Raw genomic sequence first — 23,080 nt, forward strand, 5'->3', positions numbered from 1 at the left:
CAAGTCAAGTCAAGTCAAGTCAAGTCACGTCAAGTCAAGTCGTCAAGTCAAGTCATCAAGTAAAATCAAGTAAAGTCAAATCAAATCAAATCAAGTCAAGTCAAGTCAAGGTGGCTTTAAAGTTTCCCCAAGACCAAGGTGCTCCATCAAACAACAAAAGGATTAACAAAAGGAACACAGAACTACACAGAACTCTAAACTAACAACACACAAAACTTAGTACAAGAAAACAAAAGACAACAAACAAGAGACAACATGAGGCAAAGAAAAAAAGTAGCACCAACCAGTACAGTACAGAAGCTTTACAAAAGAATTGTCTGTATAAAATAAATACTGTATATGTAAACGTTTGTTTGTATGTAAACATTTAGTTAAACTAAAAGTGTGCAAACAGCAGTTTTGTTCAAACTGAGTTTTGTTTTTTTTACACAGATTTGTAAAACATTTGTGACGTGTCTGAAATTCCTACGTAGTTCCTATTATATATAGTGCATTCTATCAAGGGTCAGAAATTGAAGTTTAACTTGATTTGCTCACTTGTTTGTACCCACAATGCACTTTAATTTCAGTGTTCATCCAATGTAATATCAGTGTACATCCAATGTACAGATTAGTTAACAAAATCTTTTCTCATACCGCAACACAACAAAGGAAAAGAAGTTTCACTAAAACTTTGCTAATTAACAAGAAGTTTACATCTGCAGTCAGGTCAAGGACACTAAGAGGAAACCCCAGTGTAATGTTTTGTACATAATATATGTTTATTTACTTGTTTATAATGGTTGATTTTTATTTTATGTTATTAAATAAATAAAATGAATGTGAGGGACAGTAGTGTGTGTGCTTTTTTTCCATATTTATATTCAATTAATTTTTTATATAATAACCCTAATTGTGAACAAACATCATAGACACAATCTGATACACCACAGATGTTAACAGAGCGGCAGGGGTAACATTTATGACCAAATCCAATATTTAACTCAGTGTCCAAATTCACTTATTAATTGTATTCCCTTTTTCCCATAAATTTGTTTTTATGGGAACTGCCATGCACTATATAGGGATTAGTAAATAAATGAAACGAGTCAGCAATTCCAGATGCGAATTTAAGGTTATCAACTGTTTACTGGACACCCGAATGCAAAACTGTTCAAACTTCCCTGAAATGGAAATTCAATTCACTTATATTATCCTATTATGCTTTATATCATTATTATATTATGTGTGTAATATAATAAAACCCTACATATAAACACTAATTCCTTTCAAAGATAATAAAAACATACTGTAACATACAGACCAATTATCATTAAACACATCTGTATATTAATATACACTATTAACATATCATATCATATCAACAATTTACGATCCTAAAAAAAAAGAAGTGTATTGATCATCTAGTTCAAGCAAATAGAAAATCAACCCATTTACCAATACGAATAGCTAGTTATCATATTAACAGCTATTGTTATCCAGCTTGGCTTCTGTTCTATTTATATACTAAAATATAGATATTTTTATGGTAAAAAGTGTAACTGCGTTACTTTCCGCACCTTGAAACATGTTCTGAAATGTTTTAATTCTCATATATTCCAGGGATTTTTCAACAATTATAGCTGTCAGCTTTTAACATAAATGACATCAATGTATTTTTTTTATCCATTTATAATTACACTTGATATTGTGGGACATCAAGGGATGCAAGGAATCTCTCCTCATGTCTAATAATGCAGCGATAAATAGTCACCAGCTTGTTAATAATTCCATTTTATAATGCTGTTTTATTAGCATAATTATTAGGTATTTTAGATTTCTTTTTTTTATATAAAACAGTTTAATTATTAGTATTTTTATGGCTCATTATTAAAAAAATCCTTGGACAAAAACAAACAAACAAAAAAAAAAGACCACTCCATATTCATGTATTCTGAATGGTTCCATGTAAAATGTACAAAACGCTTATAAAATGTATCTTGCATAATAGTTTACAGAATTAAAGATTTTAATTTGTTTTGAATTAATAAATATAGATAGATTTATACTTTTGAGAGTCACCAACAGCTGGAACCAAATTCATTTGTGTGGGCAATAAACCTGATTCTGATTTAACTTTATTCTTTAAACAATTTTCTGATATAAATCCTAATGTTAGTGTATGAAAAAAAAAAGGAAAAAAAAGATCCCAATCAAAATATATATATTTTTTCATTCTAGAAAAGGAGTGATGAAGTTTAAAAAGTGACAATCTGGCAACCCTGTATCGGTGTAACTCTGCCTTGTTGGATGTGTTTCTCTGGGTTTTGATCGGCTCCCTCTCCACTCTGATTCATATCTCTTCACTTCTCATGACCTGCTGCTGCTTTCTCGGTGGAGGAGGTGGCACTAATCCTTCCTCTACACCGCTCAGGTATCTACTCCGCTCCAGCCGCAGGGATTTTCCTTTCAGATGCGTTTTATTCGGCTTTATTACAGACATCAGGGTCTCTATAACGCGTTTCTGCTCTGCGCAGCAGGGTTGCCAGGTGTTTACCAACTCCTGTTTGTTTTATATCAATGAATTAATGATACACAACAAGATTTGGTTTCTCTCGAAAAAAAAATACAAGTTTAGAAATATAATCTCTCCCGTGTTTAGGATTCGGCGAAGTTTAATTTATGAAAACATCCCTGCAATCTGGCAACCGTGCAGGATCTAGTGATACCGACCTGGCAACCCGGACAGTGCGGTTATCGGATCACCTGTTGCAATAGGAGCGCAGAATAGAGGGATTTTTACACACTTAATATTTCAGCAATGTCTCTTTTATTGTGTTGAACGGTGGTGCAGGGGGATGCAGGGAAGATCAAACATCCTGTAGACTCACGTGATATAAATAAAAATATTCATTTAGATTTTTTTAATAGATCATTTTTTAATGTTAAACTTCCGGGTTATAATAAAGCTTATAATAAAACTTAGAACTTTCTTCTTCTTATTATAATAATTATTTAGTAATGAAACATAGAGGGAAGAGAGAAAAAGACTGACAACAGAAAGAGAGAGAGAGAGAGAGAGAGAGAGAGAGAGAAAACCCCTGATAAATTCCAAAATGCGCCTAATCATCTAATATTAATGTATTTAAAAGCTCATTGAAATCTCATGCGTGAAATCTCGCGATATTATGATATTATTCACCACGTTTTATTTCATGTCATTTATATCTTATTATATGAATTATACACATATATATATATATATATATATATATATATATATATATATATATATATATATATATATATTCACATTTCACCTTGAACGTTTGCCACGCAAAGCTCATCAATTTTACAAATTCAGCATATATACTTAATATTATATATACATAAAAGATATTACTATTTTAATTTGTATTATTTCATTATTTATTTAAACACAGCAGGAGCCGAAAGTTGTTGCCATAGTGACCAAAACCTATCAAAGAGGGGGGGAATAAAAGAAGAAGAAAAAAAAAAAAAGAAAAAAACGGAGGTCATCAACCCACGCTGTCTTTATTTTTTTTACATTTTTATTTATTTATTAAAATCAATATTAATAATAGTAATAATAATAATAATAATAATAATAATAAAAGTATAATAATAATAATAATAATTGCAAAACCTTCTTATTTATAACCAATTCCATAGAAAACTGGTGTATCCAGTTCTCTCTCTCTCTCTCTCTCTCTCTCTCTCTCTCTCTCTCTCTCTCTCTCATTCATTCTGTATATTAAGCCCAATTCTTATGTATTGATCAATTTCGAATATAAAAGAAAACCCTAAAGAACTCCTTATTAAAATAATTAACAATAAAAATTAATAATAATAATAATTACCAAAAAAAAAAACAGTGGGACGACGGAAAGGAGACGCGCATGCGCACAGACGGGAAAGTGGAAAAGTTTGACAGGTATTGTTTTTTTTTTTTCTTTTCTTTTAACGAGGAAGTCGGGGGTTGCCAGATCGGGTGCAAACGCCCCATTTGGTTAAATAATATAAACAAACTGTTTTTAAAAATGTCGCTGCTTTAAAAATATTAATCATACACCGGTTTCACGTGTGGACTTCCCTCACAGGGATCATGGGGTCATGTTTAATACTTATTCACCATTGGGAAATATTCTGGATCTGGCAACCGGCACAATAGCGCTCAATGTCTGCGTGTTGGGTAACTTTTTTTTTTTTTTGCGCGCGCGTGCTTGCGTGTGTGCGCGCGCGCGTGTGTGTGTGTGTGTGTGTGTGTGTGTGTAAAGTTTTTTTTTTTTTTTTTTTTTCCCCACTTGTGACCAATGCCGATCTCCTGATGAATGCGTCCCGATCACAGGCTTATCGGATCACCAGAGTCATTTAGGGAGCTGTCTGTCCTCGGAAATTGTCTCTGAGACAGTGTCTTGCTTAATTCGCTCTGCTTTTGGGATTCTTTCCTTTTTATTTTAAGCCGATAAGCTTTCATTTTTTTTGTAAATCATTTTCACAAGGGGGAGAGACCAGACAAGGTAACAACATTTCTACCACTGACACTTTGACACACATGCATTTCTGAACCCTTTCTGAAAAAACCTCACTTGCATCCTGCTACACTTTCAACTAGTTTATTATGATACAATATTGTATCATTTCACCATATACAATATACATGCATGCTTTATTTATATATTATATATAAATAAACAGAGAGCATGTATAATAATAAAAACCCTGAGAGTGTAATAATGGAGGTATCTCACAGTCTTGGTGGTCCTGGGCAGGGCGACAGGTGGAAGGAATCATTTCCCCAACTGTGACTTAGTCCAAATTTGTAGATTTGCCACAGGATTCGATCATAGATCATTAGAATAAAGTAGGTTTAGGCAAATCCTAGGCTTCAGGCAAACATGGTCCCAGTTGGAAGAAGTTCAGCAGAAGGAGAAAGTTTCAGCACTTAAAAGAGTTGGACGTGTTTGTTAATCCGAGTTCAAAATGTAGGAAACAAAAAAGGAAAAAAAAAAAAAAATCATGATCTGGTGCTCTGGCTGGATGTTGGATCGGATTTGTGGTTTTTAAGGAGTGAAATCCACACTGTCAGATCTTTTCGGGGGTCTTCGATGATCATTCGCGTGCTGAAAATGTCTGTTCAGGGCTTTGAAAGTGAATCCAAGCGTATTAGATGTTCATTTAGGGCTCGGGGAGTGCTGAACAGTGTGAGATGGTCGTTCAGGGTGTTAGTGGTTACTTCAACACTGTTAGATGATAATTCAGGGTGTTAGGTGTTTAGATCATATCTATTAGATGTTAATTCTGGGTTTTAGATGATAATTGAACCATATGAGATGTTCGTTCAGGACTTTGGTAATTAATTCAGCACTTCTCGGTGTTGAGTCGAGGCGTTCGGTGTTGATTAAACCCTATTAGATGGTAATACCTTGTTTTCTGGTGGTAATTCAACACTGTTCGATGATAATTCTGGGTTTTTAGAGGAGCTTTACGATGTTTATTTCAGGTTTTGGATGTTAATTCATGATGTTAGGTCTGTTAGGTGATCATTCTGGGTATTTGGATTTGAATTCAACACTGCTCTGTATTACCCAATGGGTTTGTTGGTTAATTCAACACCGTTCGATGTTAACTCTGGGTTTAAGATGATAATTTAACCATATTAGATGTTAATTCAGGGATCTGGGAGTGAAGTATTAACAGTATTAGATCTTTGTTTGGGGTATTCGTTAGTTACTTCAACACTGTTGTATTTTTATTCAGGGTGTTAGACCTATTAGATGATCATTCTGAGTTTTGGGATTTGAATTCAACACTGCTGGAGGTTCACCCAGGTCTGTTAGATATAAAGTCAGGGTGTTTGGTGTTAGTTCAGTGTTTTAGGGTGTTAATTCCAGGGGTTTGGTGTTAGTTCAGTGTTTTACAATGTTAATTCCAGGGGTTTGGTGTTAGTTCAGTGTTTTACGATGTTAATTCCAGGGGTTTGGTGTTAGTGCAGTGTTTTACGATGTTAATTCCAGGGGTTTGGTGTTAGTTCAGTGTTTTAGGGTGTTAATTCCAGGTGTTTGGTGTTAGTTCAGAGTTTTACAATGTTAATTCCAGGGGTTTGGTGTTAGTTCAGTGTTTTAGGGTGTTAATTCCAGGGGTTTGGTGTTAGTTCAGCGTTTTAGGGTGTTCATTCCAGGTGTTGGTGTTAGTTCAGAGTTTTACAATGTTAATTCCGGTGGTTTGGTGTTAGTTCAGCGTTTTACGGTGTTAATTCCAGGGGTTTGGTGTTAGTTCGATGCCATCAGATGTTAATCCGGGACTTTGGCGTCCACTTCACCATCAAAGAAAAAGTTTTAACCCGTCAAATCGGAGTTTATCGAGTTTACGGAAAGCTCGCCGAGCGAGTTATCCAGGTGTTTAATCCTGCGATGCATGAGTTCATTTAACTCTCTGATTATAGAAGCGTTAAACACTGGCAGCATGAGAAATAATCCGGTGCTGCACTGAAACGTTTGGCGCGGTAGTTCAGACGTTAAAGCACCGCTGTGAGAGTAAACCAAACGATGTCGATTATAATCCAAGGCTGAGAGGCCGAGAGTGTCAATCCAGCGATCGAAGAGTGACATCAGATGTTTAGATTATAATCCATTTATGCTTTTATGTGTTGTGAGTGTGAATTTATCCCCCTGTTTTATAATCCAACTCTAATTCTGCTCATTGTAGATTGCAAATCAGAAGAGTTAGGTGTTAACTGTACACATTAAACCTTAAAATCGTGTGTTTCAGGTGTTAATTCTACTCATTATAGACTATAATCTGGTATTTTAGTTGTGAATTCTACACACTGTAGATTATAATCCAGTGTTTTATATGCAAAATATACACGTTATATTTCATAATCTAGTGTTTTATGTCCTAAATCTAAACACTATGTTTAATAATCCAGTGTTGTAGGTGTTAATTCTACACACTGTAGATTATAATCCAGTGTTTTATAGGCTAAAACTACACACTGTATTTTATAATCCAGAGTTTTATGTGCAAAAAGTACACACTATGTTTTAGAGCAATGTGTTTTAGGTGCTACATTTTTACACTATAGATTATAATCCAGTGTTTGGTGTACTAATTCCTCACACTGTAATCTGGAATTGTAGTTGTTAATTCTACACACTATAGGTTATAATCTACTCGTTTAAGTGTTAATTCAATGCACTACAGATAATATGGATGTGTTTTAGTATTAATTCTACACACGACAGATTATAATCCAGTGTTTTAGGTGCTAATTCTACACAAAACAGATTATAATCCAGTGTTTTAGTATTAATTCAACACATGACGGATTATAATCCAGTGTTTTAGGTGCTAATTCTACACAAAACAGATTATAATCCAGTGTTTTAGTATTAATTCTACACACGACAGATTATAATCCAGTGTTTTAGGTGCTAATTCTACACAAAACAGATTATAATCCAGTGTTTTAGTATTAATTCTACACAAGACAGATTATAATCCAGTGTTTTAGGTGCTAATTCTACACAAAACAGATTATAATCCAGTTTTTTTAGTATTAATTCAACACATGACAGATTATAATCCAGTGTTTTAGATGTTTATGCATTATAGATAATATTCATGTGATTTTAGTATTAATTCTACTCCCTGTCAAATTTATTTTGGTGTTTTATGCATTAATTCTACACGCTATATTTTGTACTCCAGGGTTTTATGTGTTTAATTCTACTCGCTATAGATGGTAACCCAGTATTTTAAGTGTGAACTAGGTGTCAAATGATCTTGCATGCCATTAATCAGAAAAAAAAAAAAAAGAAAAGAAAAAAAATGTAAGCACTAGCGTAGACGTGAGGGTAGCACCAGCGAGTAACCTGCAGGGCCGCAACGCGATTGGACGATATTTTACCACATGATGTTTTGAACATCAGGATTTCATCCTTTTCTTATATTCAAAGCATATTTGACATTCTGAATCACAGAATGAGTCGAAGGACCGATGAAAGCGTGAGCTGTTTCTGCGTTTTGAAGCCAGGAGCTCGTCAGAGTTCAGTCCCCCCCCCCCAGCACGGCGAAGTGGATCGAGGGTCGCTGTGCTCCTCGCCCTCGCCTCATTAACGTCCCTCATGCTTTCTATTATATTACAAATGAACCTGCAATTTATTCCCTTCTGATTTCAGTCAGAGTTTTGAAACGCAACTCACAGCAGTGTCCTGCAGAGTTCCTGGATCAGTTGTTGTTGGTGGTGGTGGTGGTGTTTTTGGTTTAGATTAGACGAGGTGTAGCAGTGGGAACTGATCTAAAGAGTTTTTCTTTTTCAAGTTTATTCAGATTATTCATTATGCAGTTTCTTACCTGAAGATCTCGCTTTCTCTTTCTCTCTCTCTCTCTCTCTCTCACACACACACACACACACACACACACACACACACACACACACACACACAGGCCTTTTATAGCAAATTAGAAACCTCTGTTTGAGCACGTGTGTCAGACTAACGCAGTCGCAACCTCTTAGTTTTAATGCTATTGAAAGTGCAGTACGCTGCTCACGCGTCTCGTCCAGCTGCTGAGACGGTGTCCAACCGGTGTCCAAAAATTATTGTCATTTAATTAACGGATTGTCCGATCAGCTGTACAACCCCTGCTATCTTCAGCGATCATGTTCATTTTAATCATGATATAAATTCAAAATATATTTTAAAAACACATTTATTTGTTTGTTTGCTTACTGATAAATATTGAGCAGCAAATATATATATATATATATATATATATATATATATATATATATATATATATATATATATATATTATTATTATTATTATTTTATTTGAATTTTTTTTTTTTTTTTGCTGCTCAATATTTATTTGCTGTTTATCAGCTGTTCATGGGCAGACGAGGGCAGTCTAAATAAAAATCAATAAATAAACAAACAAACAAATAAATAAATAAATAAATAAACAGGGCTTTAAAATGGACTTCGGATGCTACGTATTATTTATTAATTTATTTATTTGTTTGTTTATTTAAAAACTCACTTACGTACCTGCCAACCAACTGACCAATTTATATATTTGTTTGTTTGTTTGTTTGTTTGTTTATTAATGGCAAGCTCTCCATAGATGAGCAGGAGCCGTCCTTCATGAGCTGATACTCATTTTTCCATATTCTTTTGAAAAAAAAATAAAAAGGACACATTTTCATGCAACTCATAACGTCGTTTAAGGTCCGATTTAATGGACGACATCAAGCAGCAATTTAAAATATTGGATTAATTTATTAATCTAAAAAAGCAAGAGAAGCGTACAGCTGGTAAGAACGCGAGGCATCGTTTGTTCTTTAACGGCAAAAAAAAAAGAAAAACAAACATCAAGGGCCGGTTGTTGAGAAAACACGAAAATTTCATATCTCTTGTGCATGATGGGAAGACAAAAAAATCAACAAAAAGAACATCGATTTCGTGCGAAAAGCTGCGTGCACGTCCATTTGAGTTCAAATGAATGGGAATGCACGCCAGCTTTGTGTAGCTCATGATAAAAATAAATAAAGAACGAAAGAGAGAAACTCTAAAGAGTGTGAAGAGAGTGAGATATGACAGTTTGGTCTTCACCTTCCCTAACCTGCACCTCCTCCATTTTCTATTTGTAAGCTGTGAAAACCTTAAAAAAAAAAAAAAAGTGAAAGGTACGCTGGTCTGCTGCTCAATGATCTTCTTTTTTTTTCCTTTCCTCTATGAGTGAAAGACGTGTATACTATATATAGTTCAAGACATGTTTTAGTGTTAATTTGGTAGCAGGAGATATGAGTCATCTGGTTATAGTGAAGTGCTTCATGATGATTCGGTGCATAATATGGATAGTTTTTGTGAATTTTGAGTCCTGGGGTCTACTCATGTCCCTGATAGTGGGATTATATTATAGAATATCATATTAGATTATATTGTAGAAAACAATCCGATCAGTTCGTCATTACGCACGTGACATTAAAGCTCAGCATTGTGTCGGTTAGACAATTTATGTCCTTCTTATGTCCTGTGGTCATTATTGCATCTTCTACGCAGAAACCCAGTGCGTGTGGTCACATTTACACAAAGACGAGCATTTGGTGGCGCGTCCCAGATTCACAGCTCACATCACTTTGACGGTTTCTGTGTTTCTCCTCTCCACAGCTCGGCCCCCGCATCACGGTCATGGAGGCAACCGATGGCTATCTAGCGAGTAAGTTTTTTTTTTTTTTTTTTTTTTGCTTACTGTCCCCCTTTTCTTGTGTCTCACCAATATCTCAAGACCTTTTTTGTAACCTGTAACATTGTGACGTACAACAGCTTTGGATCCTGTTGATGTTTATTTCGATTTGTATTATTTTTTTGGGAGGGGGTGTTTGACGACGGCCGTGACGTATGCATGTTATAACACGCTTGTGCAATCTCAAGAGTTTGTCTTCCGTTGTTATTGGAACAAAAAAATTTAAAAGGGCATCATTGCTGACATTTTTTTTCCAATCATCATTCTTTCCAGTGCATCCTGAAGTTTTAATCGATAATACATCATAGCAGAACATATTTTACAGGCTGTGTGTGTGTGTGTGTGTGTGTGTGTGTGTGTGTGTGTGTGTGTGTGTGTGTGTGAGTGTGTATGTCAGTGTGGTGACACTATCTGCTCCTGTATCTACATGCTTAATATTTAAAAGATCTACATTCTGACATAAATTTTAAGTGGGCGTGGCTTAAACATATAAATATATAGTATATAGTATATAATAGTACATAATTCCAGCTTGAAAATATGTCAATTTGCTTGTGACAATTTCTCACAAATATTTTTTCTGTTTCTATAGAAACTGGATATTTTATATATATATATATTAGGTCTGTCAGTCGATTCAAATAGTTAACTCGTGATTAATTGCAACTAAATCGCAGATTTTCATCTGTTCTAAATGTATCTTAATTTAATATTTTTCAACTTTTTAAAACTTTAATCAACATAGGCATGAACAATAATGGATGTTTTATGCAAATGCATGTTTATTATTATTGAAACCAAATTCAACATAGAGCATTGTAAATGTTTTTAAGTAATTCTGGCGTTTTAAATGACGCAAATCGTCAGGACACCGAAACGAACTTTTGCCATGTTTCCACACGGACGGTTTTATTTGCCGGATTTTGGTGCTTGATTTGAGATTTGTCTGGGGTTGCATCAGTAAAACAAACATTTAATGATTAAAAATGTATTTCTAATTGAGTTGCATCGAAAGTTTTAATTTAACCTTTATATATAAATATAAATATATATATATATATATATATATATATATATATATATATATATATATATATATATATATATATATATATATACAGTATATGCATTCTTAGTGTTTTTTCATTAAAACCTGACATTTGTGCTCGCAGTGTTGTCACCTCCTTTTTTTTATTTATTTTTTTAATGAATTTATTTATACATTTTTTTGTTGCGTTATACCGTAGAGGAATTGCACAAGAGTCTGAAATACCCTATCCGGAGACCCCGCCCTGGTCAGATCACGTTCTGATGTTCGATCTGAAGTCTACTTGAAACACCTGCATGATTCGCGTGCACCGATGTAGGCGTTTCTATCAAAGCGGCCGCCGCAGAGCTTAACTGAATCGGCGCCAAAAAAAGGGGGTAGAATTTTCAGCCTGTTATAACGCATTAAATCCCCTTTCGTTTCTTTTACTCTCGGTCTGAAGTCTCTCCCTCGAGACGTCGACGTCGTCGAATTCTGAAAAGTCGATAAGCTGTGGAAAATATCCCTCTGAACGCCCTCTCTCTATCTCTGTATCTCTTTCTTTCTCTCTCGCTTTCGCTCATGCACTCATTCTGTTCCGTTCTGTTCTTGGCTCCTGGTGCGTTTTATTATCAGCACAAGGTCTTTGGTACCAGGTGCGCAGTGGTACCTTCCCACCTCCCCCTTACAGATTTCCTCAGATGGAATGGTCTGATAAAGTGTCCCTCATCAGAGAATCGGTGCAGGTGTCCTGGAAAACCCAGTCGAGCTCTTACACTCGCAAAAGCAGATCCATTACAACAGGAACGGAATCAATTGCATAAAATCTTTGGCGCCTTTTTGCTTTTTTCTTCTTCACTCGTAGGCGAGTTCGCCATTGTGTCGATCAACGACATGGTGGAATGTGAAAAATGCCCGACCCGAAAGAAGCTCCTTATCCCAGAAACGGTGGAACAATGCGTTTCGAAATCACGCCGTTCTCTCGACTACACCTCGGCGTCTTCAAGGTTCTCGATCGCGCTGCTCCTTCGGGACCTCCCTACTATCACCTGTCCGCATTTTTCTTCTGTTTCTATTTCCAGATCCTAACACACCCGACGCTCAGCATTCTGCAGCTCTTGATTACCTCAAAGCAGGTGTGCAGGCGTGTGGGGAAGTGGAAAAGAGCAAAAATGTGGACGGGCTAGAGGGTTAGGACGACGTTTAAAAAAAAAAAAAAAGAAAAAAAGTCAAACGCATGTTTTTTCAGACAAAAGTTTTGTCTTGAAAGATATTACAACCAAATTTAAACAAGGGATTGGAGTGTCTTCTGGACCGTCTGTGGTGCCTTCGGTGTCTTCAGGCAGAAATTGAGAGACGAACACTTTTGATGAAACAAAACATCCACGTTGGACACGTTTTTTCATCTTACCGAGCGATCTTTATCACTTTTTGCTCTTCATTTCTAGATTCTTGATTAAGCAGCTCGGCTTTAGATCTAAAATTTTAACAACCAAGGACAAGAGTTGTAACAGAAGGAACAATGTACCGAACTACACTATATGGTGTAAAACGTTTGTAGGCACCTCACCGTAAGATTGCTATGTTCTTCTATTTGAACATCCCGTATACCACATTGGTGTGAGGTCAGGTCTACAACGATCCATCTGAGATGAGGAGGCCTGAGGTGCAGTCAGAATTCCAGTTCATATCAGAAGTGCTCAATAGGGTTGAGATCTTCCAGTTCAACCCTTGGAAAGTAGTAAGAAAGAATGTAAGAAAGAAGAAGGAGGCTTGTGACATGTGTATTACAACACAGTGAATTTTATTTGGGTTTAATCGAGTGACACCTTGGCAGTGCTTGGACTTAAACCCTCAACCTTCCAATTAGAAAACCAGAACCTTACTATTGAGGTACATAAAGTATATCTTCATGGAGCATGTTTGGGTCTCCTAGTTTAGGTGAAGGGAAGGTTTCTTGCTCATCCAAAGACGTCCTGTACAATCATGTGAGTTAACAGATTGAGGAGGAACCAAAAATGGGTGGAAAATTCCGGTTTCCCAATAAATCCGTCTGTCAGTGCAGTTTGCATCGTCATGCTAGCTAACATTTTCATTGGGTGACTAAAATCTGTGCGATTCACCATCTTTGCATGCTTTATACTTCTTTTTCTTCTGCTATTTCTCGATCTGTCACACGAGGATTTGCACTTGCGCCGAACACTTCAGCTACATTTATCACATCTGTTCAGATCAAACGTTTTTGTTTTCTTCCTCAAGCTCATTTACCGGTTTGCGCTCAGCCCTGAAAGTGAAATGAATGCAAAATGAGCTGCTACCTTTTTTTTTTTTTTTTTTTTTTTTTTTTTTGCGATATGAACGACGCGAGCGACATGTTTTGTGGTTGTCGAAAAGAAAGCTGAAACATTTTCCAATATTTCTCCCTGAAGGCCAGAGTTCAGCAACTGATCCGCATGTAGGAGCACGCTGGAATTAAAATTTGCGATCGTTTGTGCTTATTTGTAGTCACAGATTAAATTAATTTCATTCAGATTTGAACAAAGGTCCGATAATATGCCTGCTGTCACTCAGTTACTTCATTAGCGTTACTGATCTTGTATTAAGACTGAAATCTTACATTTATATGTGTATGATATTCGATTTCTGCCATTTGGCAGTCGCCCAGCAGCAAGAACTTGGTGGTGTTGGGATTTGAGATTTTTAGAACTCCTAGCCTTGTGCTAAACCCAGTGAATATCCTATTCACACAATTCACAACCTTATATTTTGAAATACCAACGATGAGAATGGCGCTTTATTTCTTATACACTGATGCCAAATCAGCAATTTTTTACTCATTAATAGATATAAAAGACTGGAGCACTAATGCTACTTATAGGGTCTGTAGCTCATTTGCTTGCTTTCTCACACGGTTGCTCATGCTCTCATGCTGTTACCGTTTTAACGCCAGAAGCCCAGCTGCTAGAAGGCTGTTAGCGAACCATGCATTGTCAGCATATCAAATATCAAAATGGTTGTTCGGTGGTTAAGAAGGTTGTGAGTTCAAACCCCAGCCCCATTTCACCTTTGGGTCCTTGAGCAGGACCCTTTCACCTTTCACTTGTACAAAACCTACAGAGTGTAAATATCACATCAGACAGACAGACAGACAGACAGACAGACAGATAGATAGATAGATAGATAGATAGATAGATAGATAGATAGATAGATATGTATGTGTTTGTGTTTATATATGTAGTATATAATACATCAATCTATCTATCTGTCTGTCTGTCTGTCTGTCTGTCTGTCTGTCTGTCTGTCGTTTTTGTTTAGTTGTGCAGCTTGTACAGATTTACTGTCCTCTAAAAATAAATCAACATACAGCAATCATTGTTTAAATAACTGACATCAAATGTAAATACACCCTTAGTGAACATATCAAAACTGTGTCAATATTTAGTGTGAGCACCATCATTATCCTACTTTAATCCTCCTGGGTATAGAATTCACCAGAGCTGCACAGGTTGTTGCTGGGATCCTCTTCCACTCATCCATAATGACATCACAGAGCTGCTGGATGTTAGACACATGGCGCTCCACCTTCCGCTTGATGATGACCCACAGGTGCTCGATAGGGTTCAGGTCTGGAGACAAACTTGGCCACTCTATTACCTTCAGTTTCTTTCTTCCACCATGTTCTGCTTTAGAAAGTCACAGAACATGTTGAAATCCATGTTTCCCTCAATGAACTGCAGCTCCACAGTACCAGCAGCACTCATGCAGCCCCAGACCATGATGCTACCACCACCAAGACACAATTTTCTTGGTACTCATCACCAGAAATTCTGGACATCATCTGAGCCAAACAAGTTTATCTTAATCTCATCAGACCACAGGACATGGTTCCAGAAATCCATGCTCTTGGACAGGTTGTTCTTCAGCAAACGGTTTGCGTGGCCGTCATCCCACTTGTTGCAGCGGTCTGATCACTGAGTCTCTGAAGCAGTGCTGCAGCACTCATGAGGCGCAGTTTCTGTTTAGTTCCTTTGTGAAGCCTGTTTTGTGTTGAACCCACCTTAGAAAACCTCTGTATGACCCTGACCACTGTACTGTAACTCAGTTTCAGGGTGTTCCTGATCTTCTTACAGCTTCGGCATCTTTGTGCTTTGAGAGCAACAATTCAAATCCTCAAATCCTCAGACAAGTTCTAAAATATATCCAAGCTTCATTTCTAAATTCCTTTAGCAACTTTTCCACGACCCAGTGATTTTGCTTGTATCGTGGAGCGATGCGGAAAACCATAAACATTCGGTTAGCATTGGTTTTGTTTAAATTGGACAGAGGAGAACAGGCAAAACTCGTGAAGCTCGAGACTCGAGTGAATTTATTGTGCATGGAGGTGTTTCAGAGTGCCTAAAGTGAGAGATTATATCATTAAATCCTCCTTTTTTTTTTTCTTCATCATTAATAAAAGATTAAGATGGGTTTCTTTTAACCATGTGTCATCTGAGGGAGTTTGTTCTTGTTGGCATTAGCTGTGGCTTTCTAATTAGGATACATTATTAAAAAGAAAAGTATAATAATGTCGACTTTTTGAACAATGTCCATTGTTTAAAGCACCAGACAATTAAAAAACGACTGATTTAAAGTACTTAGGTTTGGTTTCAACTCGTTTCGAACTAACGCCAATAAAAAAGAGAGAATGTCAGGTTCTTCTAGCTTTTTTTTTCCTTCGCAGCCATTTCAAAAGTATCCGAAAGCTTCTCGGCATATCTGCGAGCAGTAAACGACGCTTGTGTACGTTGCCTAACGAAGAGCTGTAAAGCAACAACAAAAAAAAGTGGGAGTGCGGTTCGCTTGTGGCACTTTGATCCAAAAAGACGCAGAGCCCGACAGGAAAAACCAGATCCTGACTCAAAAACCTGCACGGCTACAACATGCCACAACCGAGGCCGGGAGAGGGGATCTTGTGTCTTTCTTTCCTGATCTGAGATTGCAGCCGCTGTTGCTTCGCCCAACCCGAACGGGTTCAATGGCATGATAAACATTCGAACGCCGTCTTTCTAGAGCCGAGGAAGAAAGAAGCGATCCCGATAAAGTCCTGCGCGCTAGTCTTATTGTCATCTTCATCGCGCCAGGCGGCGATTAGCCTCGCGGCTCAACCCTTAACGAAAAAGCAGGCTGGAAGCCAGAAAATATATCTAAAAAAAAAAAACACATCTTGTGTCCCCTTTTATAACATTTCGTTTGAGTTCTTATCAAGTTCTCCATGCAACTGTTTTTAAAAAGCGCACGGAACAATGGCATCGCTCGATTTATATATATATAAAATATATATATATATATATATATATATATATATATATATATATATATATATATATATATATATTTCTTTTTTTCAACTTCTGCATTATGCACTAAGTCAGTGAACGATCTGATTATGACTCAGCATCCCCCACTCACTCCTGTAGTCTCCATCGGGCTTTCCTACAAGCTCTCGACTTGCATCAGCACGGGGGCAGCCGCTCGCCTTTTTTATATAAACGATGCACACTCGGCCCATTGGAGTGAACAAGTCTGGGTGTGAGGGTGGGACTTGGTGTCTGTGCATGTGTGTGTGTGTGTGAGTGTGTGTGTGGAGCGAATGCTCATTTGTAGAGTACAACGAGAAATCGACACAAAGTGGAACAGTAGTAAAACCGTGAAAACCGCATGCTTTCAGAGGACCGAGTGTGTCATCTCTCCTCGGAGCGATAATAGACACAGTGTGCTTGATGGATATCAGATCAGTTTTGCTCCGTGGTTTGCACGCTTTATCTCTGGCCTGGAGTCATCTGGTGTTCAGCTCTCTTTTTTCTCATTCTCTCTCTCTCTTCTTTCTCTGTCTTATGCTCTCTTTCTCTCGCGTTCCTTTTTTATTTTTTTTTGTCCTGGGTTGATGAGTCGCTCGTCTTTGCCAAGCCCGATCTAATTCCCTGAGGAGGCAGACCGGAGTGGGAGGCCACGGCTACCTTGCGCTGCTGTTATGGAAAATCCTCCCCTTCTCCGTCACTCAAATCGGAGCTCTCGCTTGTTTCCCGTTGCCAGGGGACCGACGGTCACCTGAGATTTCCCTCAACCCCGGCGTGGAAACCCGACACGGACTCTGCGATTGGGTCATTGTCTGTCATTGGCATTGACTCTCTCATTCTCTCTCTTTCTCTCTCTCTGTCTCTCTCTCTTTCTCATTCTCCTTCCATTCTCTCTTTGCAGTCTTATAACCTCTAATAACAACCTTCTCAGTATATTATAAATCATTTTGCGTTCTAACCTTTTCCCTCCCTCAAGTGCGTGACTGTAGTCATATTACAGTGCACTGTGTTGTGAACCGATTATATAGGTTATAGCGGCACAAACATCGTTTAAGAGTTATAATGCATCAGAGATGCATTGGAGCAACTTTATGAATAAATTTGAGGGTGCAGTCACAGTCGGTTGTAACGTAGTAAAATAAAAACCATAATGCCATGTACTGTAGATGGATAGTAATACTAGAGGCGTGTCATTTGTGAATAAACTGTAATAGCGCTGTTATAACCTCGCTGGTTGTTTTCTTTTTTATTCGTCCATTAGTCATATGTCAGTTTATAACTATGCTCACTAACGCTATGCCCTAACTGTTTCCTGTCCGCTTTAAATAGCCGTTTCGTAGGAAAAGGCACTGTTACCGCAGATTGGTTATAAGAGAGAGTTGGTAAGTTGTGATGCGCCGTAGATGGAGTTATAATCGACCTTGGGTTTTAGACTGAGTTAGACGTATAAAAAAGTTTACACGCCGCATCATATAACGGTAGTACATAAGGTTAAATAAAGGTATCCTGTAAAGGTTATAACAGGTCATAAAAACTGTACAGGAGTGCAATTGGTTATAACCTGTCTGTTCTATGCTATGAGTGTAACTGTGGTTATATGCTGTATAAATGATTCAGGTACACTCAAAAGTCTATAATGCTGTGTTATAACTATCTGTGCCGTCTCTGTGCTCTAACTGTGGACGATTTGCTAGAAATAAGGTTCCATCAACAGTCAGTTATGAGCACGGGTTATAACAATGTATAGGATTGTAGACAGGTATAACCATCTGTGTTTTATTGAAGCTCACCACCAAAAGTCCTTAGTATGTCTGTGTGTCATATAGTGCAACGATCTGCCCTGACCCTGTGCCCTGTTATAGCTGTCTACAAGTCGTTATGGTGTAATAACTGTTTGATATGAGTTATACCACAACAGTGCAGGTGTCTCTTCTCTGACGTCATCTACCTCAATCTGTTTTATCTGTGTTCTCATTGCTTTATCGATGCTCGTGGTAGTTGCTTTACTGTAATTTTAGTCATCATTATATGTATCTGGCTATTATTGCACAATTTAACTTAAGCTTTATAACTTCTTAAAACAATGACATGCTTATAACAGAGCATGTCATTGCTCTGTTATAACTCTGCATTTGCTTTGTTGATGTTTAGTCTTTGCTCTTCCTTATAACTATTCTTATGCTCGCTATAACTCTTCCTGTTTTCTGTTATAACTCTTCCTATGCTCTCTTATAACACTTCTTATGCTCAGTTATAATTCTTTTTTGCTCTGCCATAACGCTTCCTGTTTTCTGTTATAACTCTTCCTATGCTTTGTTATAACATTTGTTTGCTCTGCCGTAACTCTTCCTGTGCTCTTTTATTACTTTTTATACTCTGCTATAGCTCTTTTATGTTATAACTCTTCAGATGCTCTGTTATAACTATTATTTGCTGTAATGTCTCTTTATGCTCTGCTTTATTACTCTTCCTGTGCTCTGTTATAACTCTACTTTGCTCTGTTATAACGCTTCTAGTGCTATATTCTAACTTTTTATCATTTGCTATAACTCTTCTATGCTCTGTTATAACTCTTCCTGTTCTCTGTTATAACTTTTTATACTCTGCAATAACTCTTTTTATGTGCTGGTATAACTCTCCCTATTCTTGATTGCAATACTTTGTTATAACTCTTTCTGTGCTCTGTTTTAACTTTTCTTATTCTCTGTTATAACTCCTCCTATTCTTGATTGTAATACTTTATGCTCTTTTATAACTCTTCTTATTCCCAGTTGTAATACTTTATGTTCTGTTATAACTCTTTCTGTGCTCCGCTATAACTTGCTCTTTGCTTTTGTATGAGGACGAATCCACAGATACTAATTTATACATCTATCGGTGTCCTGCTACATTCACACCTGCTGCTCTTCTGACATTTCTATGTTATAACCATATCTGCTGTCCCATTTCAAGCTTAATTATTTATTTAATTTTCACATCTATGATCTGTTATAAATCAAGAATAACTTCTGGAGTTCTTTTTTAACGTCCTATTCTACAATCTGTTACAATCTGTTAGGAGTTTTTCTTCTCCAAAACCCTGCTCTGACTGTTATAACTGAAACTGGAGATCATTTTTGACTAAGATCTGCTAATATTATTGCAGATGCTCCATGTATATATACTCTAGAATTGCTACATGTGCTGTTTTACACTAGCTATACTCTAATATATATATATATATATATATATATATATATATATATATATATATATATATATATATATATATATATATATATATATATATATATATACACACTTGTAAATACAACTTAATCTACTTATGTCTATATACAATATAATACTCGGTTTTTTTTTGTATCTATTCTCTGAGATAACTCTATCTATACGCTGTTATACATGTAGAGGTCCCTGTTATAAATTGATCTATTCCTGTTATACATTTTTGTCAGATTATACCTCTGTCTCTACTCTGTCTTTATTTCTTTTTTATTATTTACTATTTAAAATCTATGCTTTGTTATGAATTGATCACTACCGTCTTATTAAAACTGTTATAAAGCTAAACTCTTAAGTTAAACTTTTTTTTTTTTTTTTTTAAATCAAAGCATTTTGAAAGCCGTATGAAAAGAGAACTGATCGTTGTCTTGCCGTACTCTGATCCAGCCGCTCCGACCTGTTTGAAGGAGGGTCCGACTAGACACGCAGGGCTCCATTACAATAGAGACTTTAACACTGATAGAGCAGGTGCTTTCCACTCATTATCAAACATGAGCTAAGCTCCAAGGCTCTCTGCTGTGCAGCAGTGTGTCCTTGTGGAGGATTCTGTGTGTGTGTGTGTGTGTGTGTGTGTGTGTGTGTGTGTGTGTGAGTTGAATGATGCAGCCAGTCGTACAGCGAAACAGTAAGTGGACCTTGAGTGCTTGTAATTCAGTTTTCTTTCATGTGTTTAAACTGTAATGTATAGAGGGAAAAAAGAAACAGTAACTAAAGGAGGGTAGGGATGTATTGTATGGTGGTAAGATATAAACTGGGGAAGCAATTTGTGTGTGTGTGTGTGTGTGTGTGTGTGTGTGTGTGTGTGTGTTTGTATTGTGAGGTTTTCTCTGAAGGGGTCGGGAGGAAAACAGATCAGTCATGAAACAGTCGCTCCCCCTGGGCGAACGCGGGGCTGCGGCGCATAGTCATTTCAAGCCTCGAGTGCAGAGAGACGATGAAATCCAATCTAGATGTCAAGCATGTGGCTGAAAGGTTAACAAGCTCTCCCTGCAGGAGAGGAGAGGACGTCCTGCTGGCACACACACTCCTCTAAACAAAGCGCACGAGCGAGCCCGGGCAACCGGAGAAGGCCTGTAGCGTACACCGCGGCGAGTGTAAGATGTAGTGTACACTGCCGTAGGAGGTCGGAGGATTGGAACACCGCTTTAGATTGGAACGACGTGTCTCGCCATTTGACAAGCGGAACAAAAGCCTCCGCATTATTTTATCCGCATACACTCGCTGATCAAATGTTCCTGATCTAATGTTACGCACTGGGTTTAGTCAGAGGGGCCGCCTACACAATAATCCCATTTTACGTGCATGTGTGTTTATAAGTGTGTAGGCGCTCAAAAGCGAATTACTTCAAGGTGCACTGGGTTAGATTAGTCAAAGCGTTTTTATGATCAGGTCACAAACAAATACGTGGGTGGGTTTGACATTTGAATGATATTTGATATTTGAATGATATTTAATTTTATATACAGTATATATAAATCTGAATATATAAAGCAGAACTTCCTGAACATAGGTAGAAATAGCAACAAAAAAAGTGTATGTTTGTGTCTGTGTGTGTGTGTGTGTGTGTGTGTGTGTGTGTGTGTGTGTGTTTGTTTATGTACGTAAATATATATATAATATATATATAATGTGTGTATATACACATACACATGTAATAGGGCTGTCACTAAACATTTGTTGCACATAAGGTATAGATAGATAGATAGATAGATAGATAGATAGATAGATAGATAGATAGATAGATAGATAGATAGATAGATAGATAGATAGATAGATGGATGGATGGATGGATGGATGGATGGATGGATGGATGGATACATACATACATACATACATACATACATACATACATATACACATATCTATATAAATGAAAGGCATATGTGTCATGATGCATTGCTTGAAATATATTTGCATCGTTAATAAAATATTTATTTATTTATATATAGTTATTACCATAAATGTGCTAAACTTTTTATTATTTAGAAAGTGACCAATAATTTGTGACTAATATTTAATACTTAGACTGATGTTTCTCAAACGCGTTCTCTCAGCACCACCGCTGCTACCTGAATATGACGTATTACAGCACTATAGAGACCGAGGCGTAAAACTCATTAAGTATAGGTCCGAAATGATTCCTAGAGTAATTCAGATAAAAAAAAAATTATCGAGGTAAATTATTTAATTTAATGCATAGTTTAGTCCATTCAACTACACACGGAGCATTACGTTTCCTCACGGATCATTATTACTGACGCACCACCCGCTAAACTCTGGAGCACTCCGGACAAGTAACAAAGAAGATGCTGCAGAATGAAAAAATGGAGAAAAGGGGATAAAAACAGCGAGGTGTGAGGAGAAGATTCAGACCAAAGATCATGAGAGAAAGTTTGGGATAACATAAAGAAAACCCTGTACAGCGCATTTACCTTTTTTTAAAGTAATTTAATTTAGATTTTTATTCATTATTTTTATTGAAATATTTGAATTTGCATTTTGATGTAATATGGCAATTGAATACAGTAAAGGGGTCTTGTTTTCACAGATATTCTTGTTTGCAATTTCGGCAATAAAAATGTAAATTTTTCTAAAGATGGAACAAATTACTTGTTTATTTTAAGAGACTTGAGTTATTTTCTCTTGGATATTTAGTATTGCCGTGTGTGTGTGTGTGTGTGTGTGTGTGTGTGTGTGTGTGTGTGTGTGTGTGTTTGTACATATATATGTGTGTTTGCTGGTATTTGTTGTGTGATGTTGGAGTGTCATTAAGCCACAAGGGTGTTAGTAAAGGCAGGTACTGATGTAGGTGAGGTGAGGAGGTCTGAGGTGCAGTCAGCATTCACATTCATCTCAAAGTTGTTTACTCCATGGCAGGAGATCCTCCACTCCAACCTATGTGAAGCGTATCTTCATAGAGGCCATGTCATGCGGGAAAAGGCTTGGGTCTTCTAGATCAAGTGAAGGGAAAATTTCATTCTACAGCATCCAAAGACAGTGTTTGTTCCACCTGGCTAGAAAAGATGTCGTTTATTATTTACGATACCGTAATATTGCCGAATTCTAGATCTGATTAGTCCGAATTAGAATTCGAGTGCAGCTGCTGGTCACGGGTTTATATTATATGCATTACCGTTTCCATAGTAACAACCTACACAGCTTTTTTTTCCTGTATTCAGATGTT

The 23,080-nt window shown here is 36.9% G+C and overlaps 1 protein-coding gene across 8 annotated transcripts in view; it reads left to right on the forward strand.

Moving 5' to 3' along the window:
- The first annotated feature begins 2,302 nt into the window (after window positions 1-2,302).
- The window catches only part of ikzf2 (IKAROS family zinc finger 2), a 59,297-nt gene continuing 38,519 nt past the window's right edge, over window positions 2,303-23,080 (forward strand). For 2 of the 8 annotated variants that reach the window (XM_046845310.1, XM_046845311.1), the window contains exons 1-2: window positions 5,308-5,352; window positions 10,176-10,224. In XM_046845310.1, the coding sequence (XP_046701266.1) occupies window positions 5,329-5,352; window positions 10,176-10,224 (73 nt within the window). In that variant the 5' untranslated portion in view covers window positions 5,308-5,328. Of the gene's footprint in view, window positions 2,414-3,841; window positions 3,935-4,306; window positions 4,521-5,307; window positions 5,353-10,175; window positions 10,225-20,397; window positions 20,522-20,716; window positions 20,991-23,080 lie in introns of those variants that run through there. The other 6 variants (XM_046845313.1, XM_046845314.1, XM_046845312.1 and 3 more) reach the window with 6 other exon arrangements.

This window comes from Silurus meridionalis, chromosome 3 (assembly GCF_014805685.1).
Source record: "Silurus meridionalis isolate SWU-2019-XX chromosome 3, ASM1480568v1, whole genome shotgun sequence".
Classification (NCBI taxonomy): domain Eukaryota; kingdom Metazoa; phylum Chordata; class Actinopteri; order Siluriformes; family Siluridae; genus Silurus; species Silurus meridionalis.